This window comes from Mirounga angustirostris, unplaced genomic scaffold, assembly GCF_029215605.1.
Source record: "Mirounga angustirostris isolate CCGP_5_RB_7025 unplaced genomic scaffold, mMirAng1.0.hap1 SCAF_6, whole genome shotgun sequence".
Taxonomy (NCBI): Eukaryota; Metazoa; Chordata; class Mammalia; order Carnivora; family Phocidae; genus Mirounga; species Mirounga angustirostris.
In genome coordinates this window covers 126,268,392-126,281,791 of record NW_026991714.1, presented here as the reverse complement: position 1 = coordinate 126,281,791, position 13,400 = coordinate 126,268,392, and the positions used below count along the sequence as shown (strand labels likewise).

The window sequence follows — 13,400 nt, the reverse complement described above, 5'->3', positions numbered from 1 at the left end:
AGAGTAGAAGTGTTTTTGATAACCTTGTTCCACACATCCCTAGCTACAGAGGGACAGTCCTGTATTTTTTCCCCATTTTTGTCCAATCAATAAAGAAGCACTTTGGACACCATGAGATGTGGAAGATAGTTATTAAGGATAACTAAATTGAAATAGAAATAACTACGATGAAAGAGTTCTAGAGATCTGTTGCTCAACAATGTGCATATAGTTAACACTACTGTATATACACTTTAAGATGGTCGAGATGATAAATTTTACATTATGTGTGTGTGTGTGTGTGTGTTTTACCACGATTCCATAAAAAATTAGTTCTGCATTGTGGTTTTTGTTTTTGTTTTTGTTTTTATTTTCATTTTTATTTTTATTTTTTAAGATTTTATTTATTTGACAGACACAGCAAGAGAGGGAACACAGCAGGGGGAGTGGGAGAGGGAGAAGCAGGCTTCCCGCTGAGCAGGGAGCCCGATGTGGAGCTCGATCCCAGAACCCTGGGATCATGACCTGAGCCGAAGGGAGATGCTTAATGACTGAGCCACCACAGGCGCCCCTGGTTTTTGTTTTTAATCAAGCAGCACATATTTGAGTACCTATTATGTACCAAATATGTTCTCATAGAGGATACCAGGAAGTATAGTTGACGGTTTCAGTTCTCAAGGAACTAACAAGCAATCAAGTTGGAGTGAAACGTTAAGTATCTATGAAAATGAACCATCTCAGGTAATATAATGATACCAAATGCGGAGAAATGACACACAGTCTTATTTTTAGAAAAGGCAAGAATCTCTTTGGGCTACAGTGATAGAAATATTTGTTAGCTACTTCCATGGCTTTCAAAGCACTTGAATAAATAGTTTCCAAATTGACCCTTTTACTAGATCTAGGAGGCATTATCTCTGCTTAACAGTTGAGGAAACAGAGGCTCAAAGGTTGTAATTTTTCCAAGTTCACACAGAGAGCTGGAAACTAGACTCTGTCTTCCAGCTCTTACTCCTGGTAGAATTTATTTGAATTGGCACAGAAGATTTGCTGCCAAAAAAGTTTTGAGGGTTAGAGCAGAACCCAAATGTGCTAGGGATACTGTGGTTACGTATTTGCTAAAGTTACCATTATTTTCTCCTCTCTGTCATCCTGCCAAGGAGCATCAAGTAACTTTTAGTACAAAATAACAGATTATTTTTTTCTTCCTACTTACTGGACAGAGAAACTCAAATCCTAGTGCAATAAAATGAGGACTAGCACACCAGCCTTCAGTTTCACTGCTATATATACACAGTCCTTTAGCCAGCTTCAGTCTCATGAAAGACATTCCTTACCATCATGTCTGACATCATTCTTTAAAGTCATAATACAAGTGGTAAAGTTGAGATAGGTCTGATCTGACCCAGGTCTGACAGAGAGGAAAACTAACACAAACAGCAGAATAAAGTCTGTGAATCAGGATTTAAAACTAGTTATCGGGGCTAAGACCATATGAGATACACACAAATTTTTAAAACCACATCCTGCTAATTCAGTAGATTGACTTTTACCCAAAAAGTGCAGGAGAATTAGGTCTGTTCATACAATAACCCTATCTGATTGCCCAGGGTCAAGCTACTGTTTATCTTTGCTGGACAGAACCCATATCCTGAGCATATTCTGTGTTTTTCACCATTTACTTCAAGGCAATACAGGCTCTGATGTTCTTTCTACCTAATCACTCAAACAGTAAGAAAAAGACTCCAATAGTTTTTTTTCCTAAAGCATTAGGTAAAAGTAAACACAGACACTGTGGTCAAGAGTGTCTTTTATTTTCCTTCTTATGAGTGCTCAGTGTTTCCCAAAAGAAGGGCAGTGCTGCCCTCTACTGCTGGATGTTGAAATTTAGCAATACACCTCTATCCTCAAGAGCTATGTGGAATAGATTAGGATAATATATTACATTGCGTTAGACTATCCCTTTAGGAGCTGTTTAAAAGAAATCTGTTCTTGGCAAACCCATTGAATTTGTTCCCTTCATTATCTCTTCATCTACCTTCATCTTGCATCAAAGCATAGGACGTCAGGACATGACCCAACAAAAAAAGGATATCCCAGTTTGGGATGGGGGCGGGGGACAAAAGCTTAAGAACTTGCTCTAGAAGTAAGAGGTTGTATTTGTGATACATTTAGGGAGAAACAGGGCAAGGAGAGGAACTTTTCTTATCACTTAAGGTCTGCAGACTTCCCATTCTTCTGTTATTTGAAGTATTTTCTTTTGCTTTTTGCTAAAGCTATCCACTTCCTTTGTGTTTTTTGACAGGAGATGACAGCCACCTTGAAATGTTGAGAGAGTAGTGGAATAGCATTTCTAAAACACTTTCTTCTCTTCAGAAAGAGATAGTATAGAAACACAAGGAGTTATTACTAACATTGTTATATTTTAATTAAATATTATGTTGTCTTGTTACCTTTAAATTACTTTGGGATTTTACAGATCTCTACAAAGAGAACGTGTGTTCTCTGCTTTCTTTTCTATCTTTAAAAAATTTCAGAGTATATGCCTGCAAGAGGCCAGGGCAGAGAGATTTCAGAGTTAGCCTATTACCCTATAGCTACCCAGGGACCAAAGTGTAATCTCTATAGTAATCATAATCATCATCATCATCAAAATAAAATAATAGCAATAATTTCTACAACTGTGTTAAAGGTGTGTGTGTCAACACTAACAAAAATCTTTTTGTCCCAATTTACACTCAGCCATGTGAAGTAGCTTATTCCAAGTTTCAAGACTAGTGAGAGGCAAAACTCGAATTTGATTGTAGGTGCCAGGCCTATGCAGTTTTACTAGGCAGCTCCTCATTCAATGAACAAACTAAACAAATCTCAAAGGCAAGTGCTTGTAAACAACATCTGTGATGATGATGGTGGTGACCGAGAACATACTGAGTACTTATTAAGTATCCTGTACAATTCAAAGTGTTTTCCATTAAATCGCTTAATTCTGGGGCACTTGGGCGTGGGTGTCCTACTCTTGATTTCGGCTCAGGTCCTGATCTCAGAGTTGTGAGATCGAGCTCTGCATGGGGCTCCGCACTCAGTGGGGAGTCTGCTTCTCTCCCTCTCTCTCTGCCCCTCTCCCCGGTCACACGTGTGCACTCTATCTCAAGTAAATAAATAAATCTTTTAAAAAATATATCATTTCATCCTCACAGCAACTCCATGAGGTAGAGCTGTTATTATCCCCATGATACAGATGAGATGAGGAACTGAGGCATACAGAGGAAACTAGTTCATGGCCTCTGGTACTAGTTTAACCACAGCTATACTGCTTCTTAAGTACAAAAACTAGACAGCACAACAATTTCTTTTTTTTAAGATTTAAAAATTTTTATTTTATTTTTTTAAGTAGGCTCCATGCATGGAGCCCAACATGGGGCTTGAGATCAAGACCTAGGATCAAGACCTGAGGACCTGAACTGAGATCAAGAGTCACGTGCTCCTACTGGGTATTTACCCCAAAGATACAAATGTAGGGATCCGAAGGGGTACGTGCACCCCGATGTTTATAGCAGCAATGTCCACAATAGCCAAACTGTGGAAAGAGCCAAGATGTCCATCGACAGATGAATGGATAAAGAAGATGTGGTATATATATACAACGGAATATTATGCAACCATCAAAAGGAATGAGATCTTGCCATTTGCAATGACGTGGATGGAACTGGAAGGTATTATGCTGAGTGAAATAAGTCAATCAGAGAAAGACATGTATCATATGACCTCACTGATATGAGGAATTCTTAATCTCAGGAAACAAACTGAGGGTTGCTGGAGTGGGGGGTGGGGTGGGAGGGATGGGGTGACTGGGTGATAGACACTGGGGAGGGTATGTGCTCTGGTAAGCGCTGTGAATTGTGCAAGACTGTTGAATCTCAGATCTGTACCTCTGAAACAAATAATGCAATATATGTTAAGGAAAAAAAAAGAAGAAGAAGATAGCAGGAGGGGAAGAGTGAAGAGGGGGAAATCGGAGGGAGAGATGAACCTGAGAGACGATGGACTCTGAAAAACAAACTGAGGGTTCCTGAGGGGAGGGGCGTGGGAGGATGGGTTAGCCTGGTGATGGGTATTAAAGAGGGCACGTTCTGCGTGGAGCACTGGGTGTTATACGCAAACAATGAATCATGGAACGCTACATCAAAAACTAATGATGTAATATATGGTGATTAACATAACAATAAAAATATTAAAAAAGAGTCATGTGCTTAACCGACTGAGCCACCCAGGTGCCCCTTTAAAGATTTTATTTTTAAGTAATCTCTGCACCCAACATGGGGTTTGAACTCAAAACCCCAAGATCAAGAGTCCCATACTCCACCAACTGAGCCATTCAGGTGCGCCAGCACAATTTCTAAATGGTGCCCTGGAACTGAATTATGTTCAGCAAGTGGATAAAACCGATAGTTGTCATCCTATTGATATCTCTGTTACACAAAGGTCTCAGCTACTTTAAAAAAAGTTCTGCCCATGTGGGTGCCCAGTTAAGGAACTAATGTTAGATCCTGTCTACCTCAGGCCTCATTACACATACCCTTCTATGAGTTAGGAAGGAACAATTGACCCTCACTTGGTCCCATCCAGGTGTGCAGGTGGGGAGAAGAGTCATACATACAAGAGGAAGGAGAGATGTGAGGGAAGAGAAGCAAAAGATGATAGTTCCACTAAGGCATGCCCAGGAAACAAGCCAGTTAATTTGAAGGACAAGCTTGATAAGCGATCACTTTCCTCAGCAAGAGTAAACTCAACACAGCAAGAGAACAGCACCGCCTTAGGAGCTCTGTGCTTATCTTACTGCCTACTATTTAGCCACACAGTGATTCTTGAACAGATCTCCTCTTGCAGGTTTGGTTTCTAAAGAAACCTTTGTTCAGCACACAAGTCAGCTTTTGATTAATATCCTACCCTTAGTGACAGCATACATTTAAATGTAACTATTCCAAAGCACTTTGCACTTGAGTGCAAAGTGTGAAAAACTCCTCCCTCTCCTGACTTGTTCCTAAGTTTAGACCTTCTGGGTATCAGGGGCAAAATTGAATACAATAAGCAGGTTTGGATTTGCTTAGAGGTCCATGCAGTGTCCATGGCCAACCTGGACTGGCCTGCTTCTTATGCTTTGGGGCAACACTGCTCAGCCCTGAAGGCTTCCGATTTCCAGGAGAGTATATTCTAAAGGAATTCATTCCAGATGAAGCTGTTGCTGTGTGGGTTCCCAGTTCCTCCCTCTCAGTTCTTTTGAAGACAAAAGGGAAAGAAAAAAAGCCAGAAGGGAGATGGTAGGGAGGATGCTATGACAGACAGGCATAGCAAATCATGAGAAGAGAATACTAGTCCTTCTTTCCTTTGACCCTATTGCCCTCTCTCTGGACACTCACTTTACATGGCTGCCTACTTGTCTGGGCAATGTTGGCCTCTAAAACGTCTTTTGCTTGTTCTATCCATTCAGCAGGGAGGCAGCATTGCTCAATTCCAAGTCAAAGTGTTAAAATTAGCAATGGCCTGGAAAGCATTTTGTTTATTTCAAGATTAGCATTTTGTGTAGAGGGGTAGCCTGCAGGGCTCAAGACAGAAGGAACTGAATGTAATCTCCAAGAACCTAATATTACCAAGGAAAAAGTTTGAGACTTGGATCCCACATAATAGGTAGTTTTCTTCCCTGCTACACCCTGTTAACTGTTTGCCCCTTTCTAAAATTTAGAACAGATATTATGAAGACAAGCAGAAAAACTGCATATGTCACTTTCTTTGCCCCTATCAGCTTGACTTGGTTATGGAGCTGCTTAGATAGTCAATAAACATTTATTTGGATTTAGCTAAGTTCATCATGTTTAGGTAACCATGGGTTGTTTTTTCCCCAGGGAATGACGTAAGAAGTGACCATGATATTGTTGGCCAACGCTGCGAAGATCATCCTTCTGAAACTCTGGGAAGGCTGGGCTATAGAACACCTCTCTCAGCAGTTGCCCTTTGCCTCTGCTTTTGGAACCAGTATAAGTTCGTTGTCATTTCACCTTCAGTGTTGAACTTGCAATCTTAGATGAAAGCATTGTTAATGAAACACCATGGGCAGTTAGCTTTAAAAGCAGAGGCAAAGCTTCTGAAAAAAAGCAGGTGATACAAAGGTTGGCAGGTGTTGCACAAAGTTTCTTTGTCTTGTATTCATTACTATGAATGGAAAATTCATTTTGAGATTTGTCGTATTTTCAATGAATAGAGGCTGAGGTATTGTTCTCTCCTGAAACACTAAGAGAATGGATTCGTCCTTCCACCATTTACTGAATACTTACTAAGTGCAAAAAACTAGGGGATATTACACAGGGTAAGATCTCTAGCTAAAAGAAGCTTCCCATCCACAAGGGGTGTGGCAGATGTGCAATGACAACAACAGCTAACATTTAGGGGGTGCTTACTATATGCAACTAAACACTTTATATGTATCAACTCATATAATCCCCACAACAGCTCTAAGGAAAATACTACTATCTCCACTTTACAGAGCAGGAACAGAGAGGTTAAGTCACTTGCCTAAACCTGCCTAAGTCAGTAAACGACAGAGCCAGAATCTAAACCTAGATGGTCTGGCTCCAGAGCTCGGTTCTTAATTAGGGCATTTTCTGAAATGGTAATATTGCCAACAAGGTACAGAAGCACAGGAAAAAAGCGGCCGATTTTGACCAGAGTGGGGGTTAGGGAAAGTCTTTATGAAGGAAGCATTTATTTACTCTGGGTCTTGAAGGTCACCATATGGAGAGGGGAGCTGGGGAGGAAGGAACAGCCAGACTAAAAGAAGAGGCAGTTTGGGTACCAGCCAGCTGGTATCAGCAAGATCTTGTTGAGTTGCGTACGTGGGAGCAAAGCTGGAGAGGGACGCGGTGCCCAGATCCTGAAGGTCCTTGAGGACCAGGCCCCTCTTTGTAAGGAAAGGGGAGCAAAAATGTCAAACTCTAAGAGCGGCAAGGAATTCGAGGTCACTCCCCCACTTTTCATAGGCTGTCCCCTGCCTGAAACTCAGGCAGGCGGCCCACCCATATTTCCTTCAGGGGGAACGGACGGCCGGGAGGGTCAGCGCCGCCCGCGCGGGCTCCGGAGCTGCACGTTCGGGCCAAGGACTTTTCGTCCCGAGCACAGACGCCGGGGACCTGGCTGCCAACCCGGGTCGGGAAAGCGCGAGCTGCGGGGCCCGGCACCGAGAACGCCTGCTCATGGGTGCCGGAAGGCCGGTCCTCCGGAATTGCCGCGGGTCACCTCCCTCCTCGCCCGGCCCTCGAAGGTCAGCGAGGCCACCTCCGGCGCCCCCGGGCCGCTCGGCTCCTCCCCTCAGCCCCGGAGGCCCCAGGAAGAACGCCCTCAGCCATAGGAGTCCGCTCTGCCAATCGACCCCGGTCCGGGTCCCCCTCTCGGCCCGCGGACAGGGCATTGGTTGCATCAGGACTGGCCTCCGATAAGATTCTCTGCTTGGATTGGCTAATAGCATCCCTCCCTCCTGTCCTTTCTGCGTCAGAAGCTCGCGATTGGTTAACCTTGTTGCCAAGTTCCGGACGCAGCTAGACCATTGGAGGCCGCGGGCCCGCCCCTGCCGGTTCGGTGAAGGTGAGAGTCTCCTCCAGTCACCGTGGCTAGACCCGACCCCGTGGCTCCAGACGCGGAGTGAAAGCTCTCAGCTGTCTCGAGCTCTCCTGCCATGGCACCTCCGTCTGTGTTCGCCGAGGTTCCGCAGGCCCAGCCGGTCCTGGTCTTTAAGCTCACTGCCGACTTCCGGGAGGATCCGGACCCCCGCAAGGTCAACCTGGGAGTCGGAGGTAAAGATGCAGTGAGTAGGGGCAGCCTGGGGAGTGGAGCGGACCTAACCCGGGCGGTGGGTACGGTGGGAGAGACCGAGGCCCAGCTTGGCGCCGGCTGGAGAGGAAGCAAGAATCACGAGGCTGTGTTTCAACCTGCCCATTTTACAGATGGGCATGTGGAGTCCCTGGGAAAAGGAGATGTGTCCAAGGTCCACAGTACAGGTCTAGTAGCCAGGACACAAATCCAGTTTTTCCGATTCCCCATTCTGTGTTTTTTCTACTGCATCCTTTCGCCTGTTAATAAATGGGGAGGCCAGAGAAGGTAAGGAGAGGGAGGAAGCTAGGACTCCTGACAGGCTTGATGTCCTGGTTGCTGGAGAATGGATGAAGGAGAACTCTAAGCCTTAGGGTGCTCTGGTCTGGGTCAGTAAATATTTGAGTGACTACCAGGTACGTCACAATCAGTCAGCACTTTACCAAGCCTTGGGGAAAAGACAGAGGCTTGGTTTTGGTCTCAAGGCTTTTAAGATCAAGGTGTGATATAATAGAAATCTAAAATGCTTCTGAGACAGGTTAATGCAGCCTGAGAGGATCTGGGGATAATATTCTGGCCCTCACAGATGTGGTAGGATGGGTAGAGATGGTGGGAAGGAGTGGAAAGAGTGGAAAGAAAGTAGTTCACTTTCACACATTCTTGTCTTCAGTTCCTCAGTTCTTGCTTGTATTTCTTCACCTTGGACAGCTCAGAGTATGGCTCTCAGTTTCCCCTTCTAGAAGAGAAGGGTTTAGACTGGAGTGCCTCAGGATAACTCTATCCTTTGGTGAATTTGTTATTTCTTATTATCCTCATTTGAATGTTTGAAGCCTCAAAGACACTCGACCACACACGAAGACTAGCCAGGTTGAAGAAAATGAGTATGATGATGTTCTGTGCTAAGGAACAGATTTAGAGTAAAAGGACCAGAAATTTTGGAAAGAGAAAATTGAACTATCTGTAGTACATGGTGGTGAGAAGGAGGTTCAGAATCAGGCTTCCTATACTGACTGTACATAGGACCTGTTAAAAATAAGTCTTCACTAAGGAGTATGGGAGAGGGGTGAGAAAAAAGCCATTAAAAAGCATGGTTTGTTGAAGCTAGGTAATGGGTATATGGGCATCCATTATATCATTCTTGTGACTTTTGTATATGTCTGAAATTTTCCATAATAAAGCATTTTTAAAAAAGTAAATACCACATAGTTTCAGCCATGGAGAGTAAATGATGTTTTTATTTGTATTTTTTAAAAGATTTTATTTATTTATTTGAGAGCGAGAGAGCACAAGTGGGGGGTGGAGTGGCAGAGGAAGAGGGAAAAGCAGACCCCCCGCTAAGCGGGGAGCCTGATGCGGGACTTGATCCCAGGATCCTGGGATCATGACCTGAGCCGAAAGCAGATGCTTAACCGATTGAGCCACCCAGGCACCCGAGTAAGTGATGTTTTTAGCAGACACCTGAGTGGGAGAAGTATTGAAAGGTTGCCTTGAGTTGAATTGGAATTGGGCACCATTCAAGCTCTTAATTTAAATACAATTTAAAACCTCCAAGTATTTATTTAGGGCCAGATATATATGTTGATGTTGACTTAAATACATCTTTTAAAAATGTTCAACTTTTTTTTTTGACTCAGTTACCATTAAACTATCTTACAGGGTTTTTGTGAGAATCAAATACATTTCACGTACTTAGAATAGTATCTGGCAGATAAGTAGGGGTTATGTAAGAGTTGTTTTGGCATTTCTGTTACCATTATTGTTGTTTCGGCATTTCTTCGGGTAGGTTGCACAGAAGATGTTGAATAAAAATTTTCAGCTTAAGAACTGCAAAATGAAATCATTTCTGACATTGGTTCAGAAATAAACTGCTCGTGCAGAGAAAAAGCACCCTGCCAGCTCAGGCCAGAAGTGATTGGCTCAGAAGTATAGTTTGCAGTTCAGGTGGTCACCTCACATGTGATGGTGCTTTTGTCATGTTTCCCAGGAACCCAGGAACTGCCCCTCCTTACCATGAACAGATGATTTATGCATTTAATCTTATTTAATGCTTACAACAACTATGGAGGATTGTTTGAGACATAGGGAAGCTGAAGCCCAGATGGGTGAAGCAGTTTGCCCCAGGTCGTATGGCTATTGGTGATGGAACTGTCCTCTCCTCTATTTTGGGTCCTTCAGGTTGTCCAGAGGCTGCCAGTGCACTGTAGTGGGAAGAGCCGGGAGATTCTGAGTACAGGCCATCCCTGCAGTCCAGCAAAGTGACCTTGGGAGGGCTATTTAACATCCTGGAACTCAGTCTGTTAAATGAGGAGTGGGGATGGAATGATCTCTGTAAAATTCTACTCGAAGATTCACTCGCACATTACATGTAGGATAATGATGTTACTGGCCTCATCAGTTGGCTGAGGATTAAATGAATAGTTATGTGTGAAATGTGATACATAAGTGAAAAGTGTCATATAAATATTATTTTTCTTTTTATGATCTCTTTTTTTGTGGATGGCAGGTGTTCAGATAAGGGTCTGATTAGAGTTGAATTAAGAGGTCTCCTTCCAGCTTTTGTATGTCCTAGCTCTAGTTAACACACATCCCCAAGTATATCCTTTGTGAAGGAAATGTAATTAATCACTGACTTTGGGGAAGATACTTTTTTTGTTTTTCCCTGTGTTAAGATAAAACCCAGTGGAGATTATCCAGCTCAAGTTCTAGTGATGTTGGGCGTGTTTAAAATTAGCTGCAACTATAATTTCACTGCCTAGTTTCTACTTGCTGAGAATTTCTCCAGAGATATTCTTTGTGACTGTTTCCATAATTTCCTTATAGTTAAAGCAGAGCATCACATTTTAAGTGTGACGTGCTCTGAGCTGACCATTTTAGTGCCTCAAGGGCAGGGGAGACGTGGGTCCAGCCTGATGCAGCCTGAAGCAAGACTTTTCTTCATAGACTCGTGTCTGTCTGTCATGTAAACTTAGCTTCCTTTGGTTCCAGATAGCCTACTCTTATTTTAATATTTGTTGTGGACTTGGAAATACATTTCCAATACTGCACTGGATTTGTTAAAAAAAAGAATGAAAACATGAATGAGAAACCCCTGGATCTGACAAACAGGAATGAAAATCCCCTGGGAGAGCAGGAATCATAGTTGTTAATAATGCTTGACCTCATTGCTCTAATCACCCAAGAGCCTTTGGCTGATCTGCTTCATTAGGGCAGTTAGGCAAGGCATGGGGAATAAATCTGGAACTGAACCTGGGAGAAACTGGACGGTGAAGGAGGCAGGGGAGGTATACGTTGGCCAATTTCTCTTTTGTCACAATATAGACACAATGCCTCCTTGCATCTAGTCATATGACAGGATTTTTTAGAGTAGTACACAATATACAGTATGGGTAAGAACAGCAGTTCTGGGACTTTTTCATCTTTCCTCTTTATTTCTAATACATGGTTTACAAATGACATGTTATCATACATATAATACATATGTCATAATTATGTAATATACATAACTTCCAAACACAGATGTGAAGCATTAATAGAACTGGTTTTTCTATGAACACCCACATCGTACATCTAAATAGTATCCCTTCTGTGTGGTTTAGTTAAAGATGTGTTTGCTCTTGCTGCAAGTTCCATTTCCAAAAATCAAATTTACTTTCAAAGGACAAAGATTTGGCACCATTGAGGATATTCAAAATAATGAGACATCGTGTCTAAAAATAATTCCGAAAGAAGAATTCCAAGAATATTATGAACAATGGTAGCATTGTGATCATAGATTTCCTTCAGGGACGACTCTTACTTAAAAGTGGTTATTTTGGTATCTCTTTAAAAAAACAGACCAGGGGCGCCTGGGTGGCTCAGTTGGTTAAGCATTTGTTTTCAGCTCGGGTCATGATCCTGGGGTCCTGGGATCGAGTCCCACATGGGCTCCCTGCTCAGTGGACATTCTGCTTCTCCTTCTCCCTCTGCCCCCGCCCTCTGCTCTTGCACACGTGCGTGCAGCTCTCTCTTGTTCTGTCTCAAGTAAATAAATAAAATCTTTTTAAAAAAATATTTATTTATTTGATAGAGAGAGACACAGCAAGAGAAGGAACACAAGCAGGGGGAGCGGGAGAGGGAGAAGCAGGCTTCCCGCGGAGCAGGGAGCCCGATGCGGGGCTCGATCCCAGGACCCTGGGACCATGACCTGAGCCGAAGGCAGACGCTTAATGACTGAGCCACCCAGGCACCCCAATAAATAAAATCTTAAAAAAAAAACCAGACCGAATCCCACCTGATAAAGTAGGCTTTTTGACTGGTTTGGAAGGAACTCAGTAGGCCAGGGGGTAGCATGTGAGTGTTACGACAGTGTGGTGAGTCACAGCCACCTACCCAGACAGTAGTGGTTTGTTAGTGGCAGCTCTGGCCACTTTCTTATTACTAGTTTGAGGTGCTTATCAGATTTGGAGATGACACATTCCTAGAGGGTAGAGTTAGTTGATAGAAGAAAGACCCCAAATCAAAATGATCTTATAAAGTCTTATTTGTTGTATAACTTTTGAGTGTAATTTTTCATCTAGAAACTTTATTCTAAGGGAACACTCATGAATATATGTAAAGATGTAAGGACGTTTATCACAATGTTTATAATATCAGATCATCGAAAGCAACACAAATTGTTAAGTATGCGTGGAAAGGAATGTCGCCTAGCCACTAAAATTGTGTTGTAAATGGATCATAAATGGGAAAAATGGGGGCACCTGAGTGGCTCAGTCGGTTAAGCCTCCAACTCTTGATCTCCGCTCATGTCTTGATCTTAGGATCATGAGTTCAAGTCCCATGTTGGGCTCCACGCTGGGCATGGAGCCCACTTAAATAAATAAGTATGTAAGTAAATAAGTAAATAAGAAAAATGCCCAATTACGTTCATAATAAGAGAAATGCGGATTAAAACTACTCTGAGGTACCATTTGCATCCTCATTACTGGCAAAAATTTACTCTGGATGAGGCTATGGGAAGCAGACACTTACACATTGATGGTAGGAGTTTTAACTGATAAAATCCCTATGGAGGCCAATTTGGATATATCTGTCAAAACTGCAAATACACACACTTCTTAGCCCACTCTTCCATTTTCCACCTTGCATCCTATGGATATATTTACATGGAAGATGACATATGTATGAGGTTGTTCACTGAAGTATTGTTTTGTAATAGCCAAAGATGGGAAGCAACTCAAATGTCCATCAACAAGAGACTGGGAAAACAAATTATGGTACATTCATGAGTTATGCAGCTATAAAAAAAGAATGTGTTTGTGTGGGTCTGTTGGAGACCTAAACTTCCAGCAGAGTCAAATGACCCCTGTGAGGCATCTGCTCAAATCACTGGCCTGGGTGCAAGCCATAGCAGCTGCCCTCTAAAGCTATAAGCCTGAGATAATCATACTGTACTAGAGGGGGAAAAAAATCAGTGATAGGATAACGGGACTAAAAATACTTTTAGTGTCGAGGGGCTTAGGAATTTGCTGTAGGCAAGACTAAGTATTATGTAATAGATACATTTAGATCGATAAAAGTGTGGAATA

General features: G+C 42.7%; 1 protein-coding gene across 1 annotated transcript in view; it reads left to right on the top strand.

Moving 5' to 3' along the window:
- Positions 1-7,577: 7,577 nt before the first annotated feature.
- GOT1 (glutamic-oxaloacetic transaminase 1) overlaps positions 7,578-13,400 on the top strand; it is a 28,719-nt gene continuing 22,896 nt past the window's right edge. Inside the window, exon 1 of the mRNA XM_045878590.1 lies at positions 7,578-7,820. Within this exon, the coding sequence (XP_045734546.1) occupies positions 7,703-7,820 (118 nt within the window). The 5' untranslated portion in view covers positions 7,578-7,702. The remainder of the gene's footprint in view (positions 7,821-13,400) is intronic.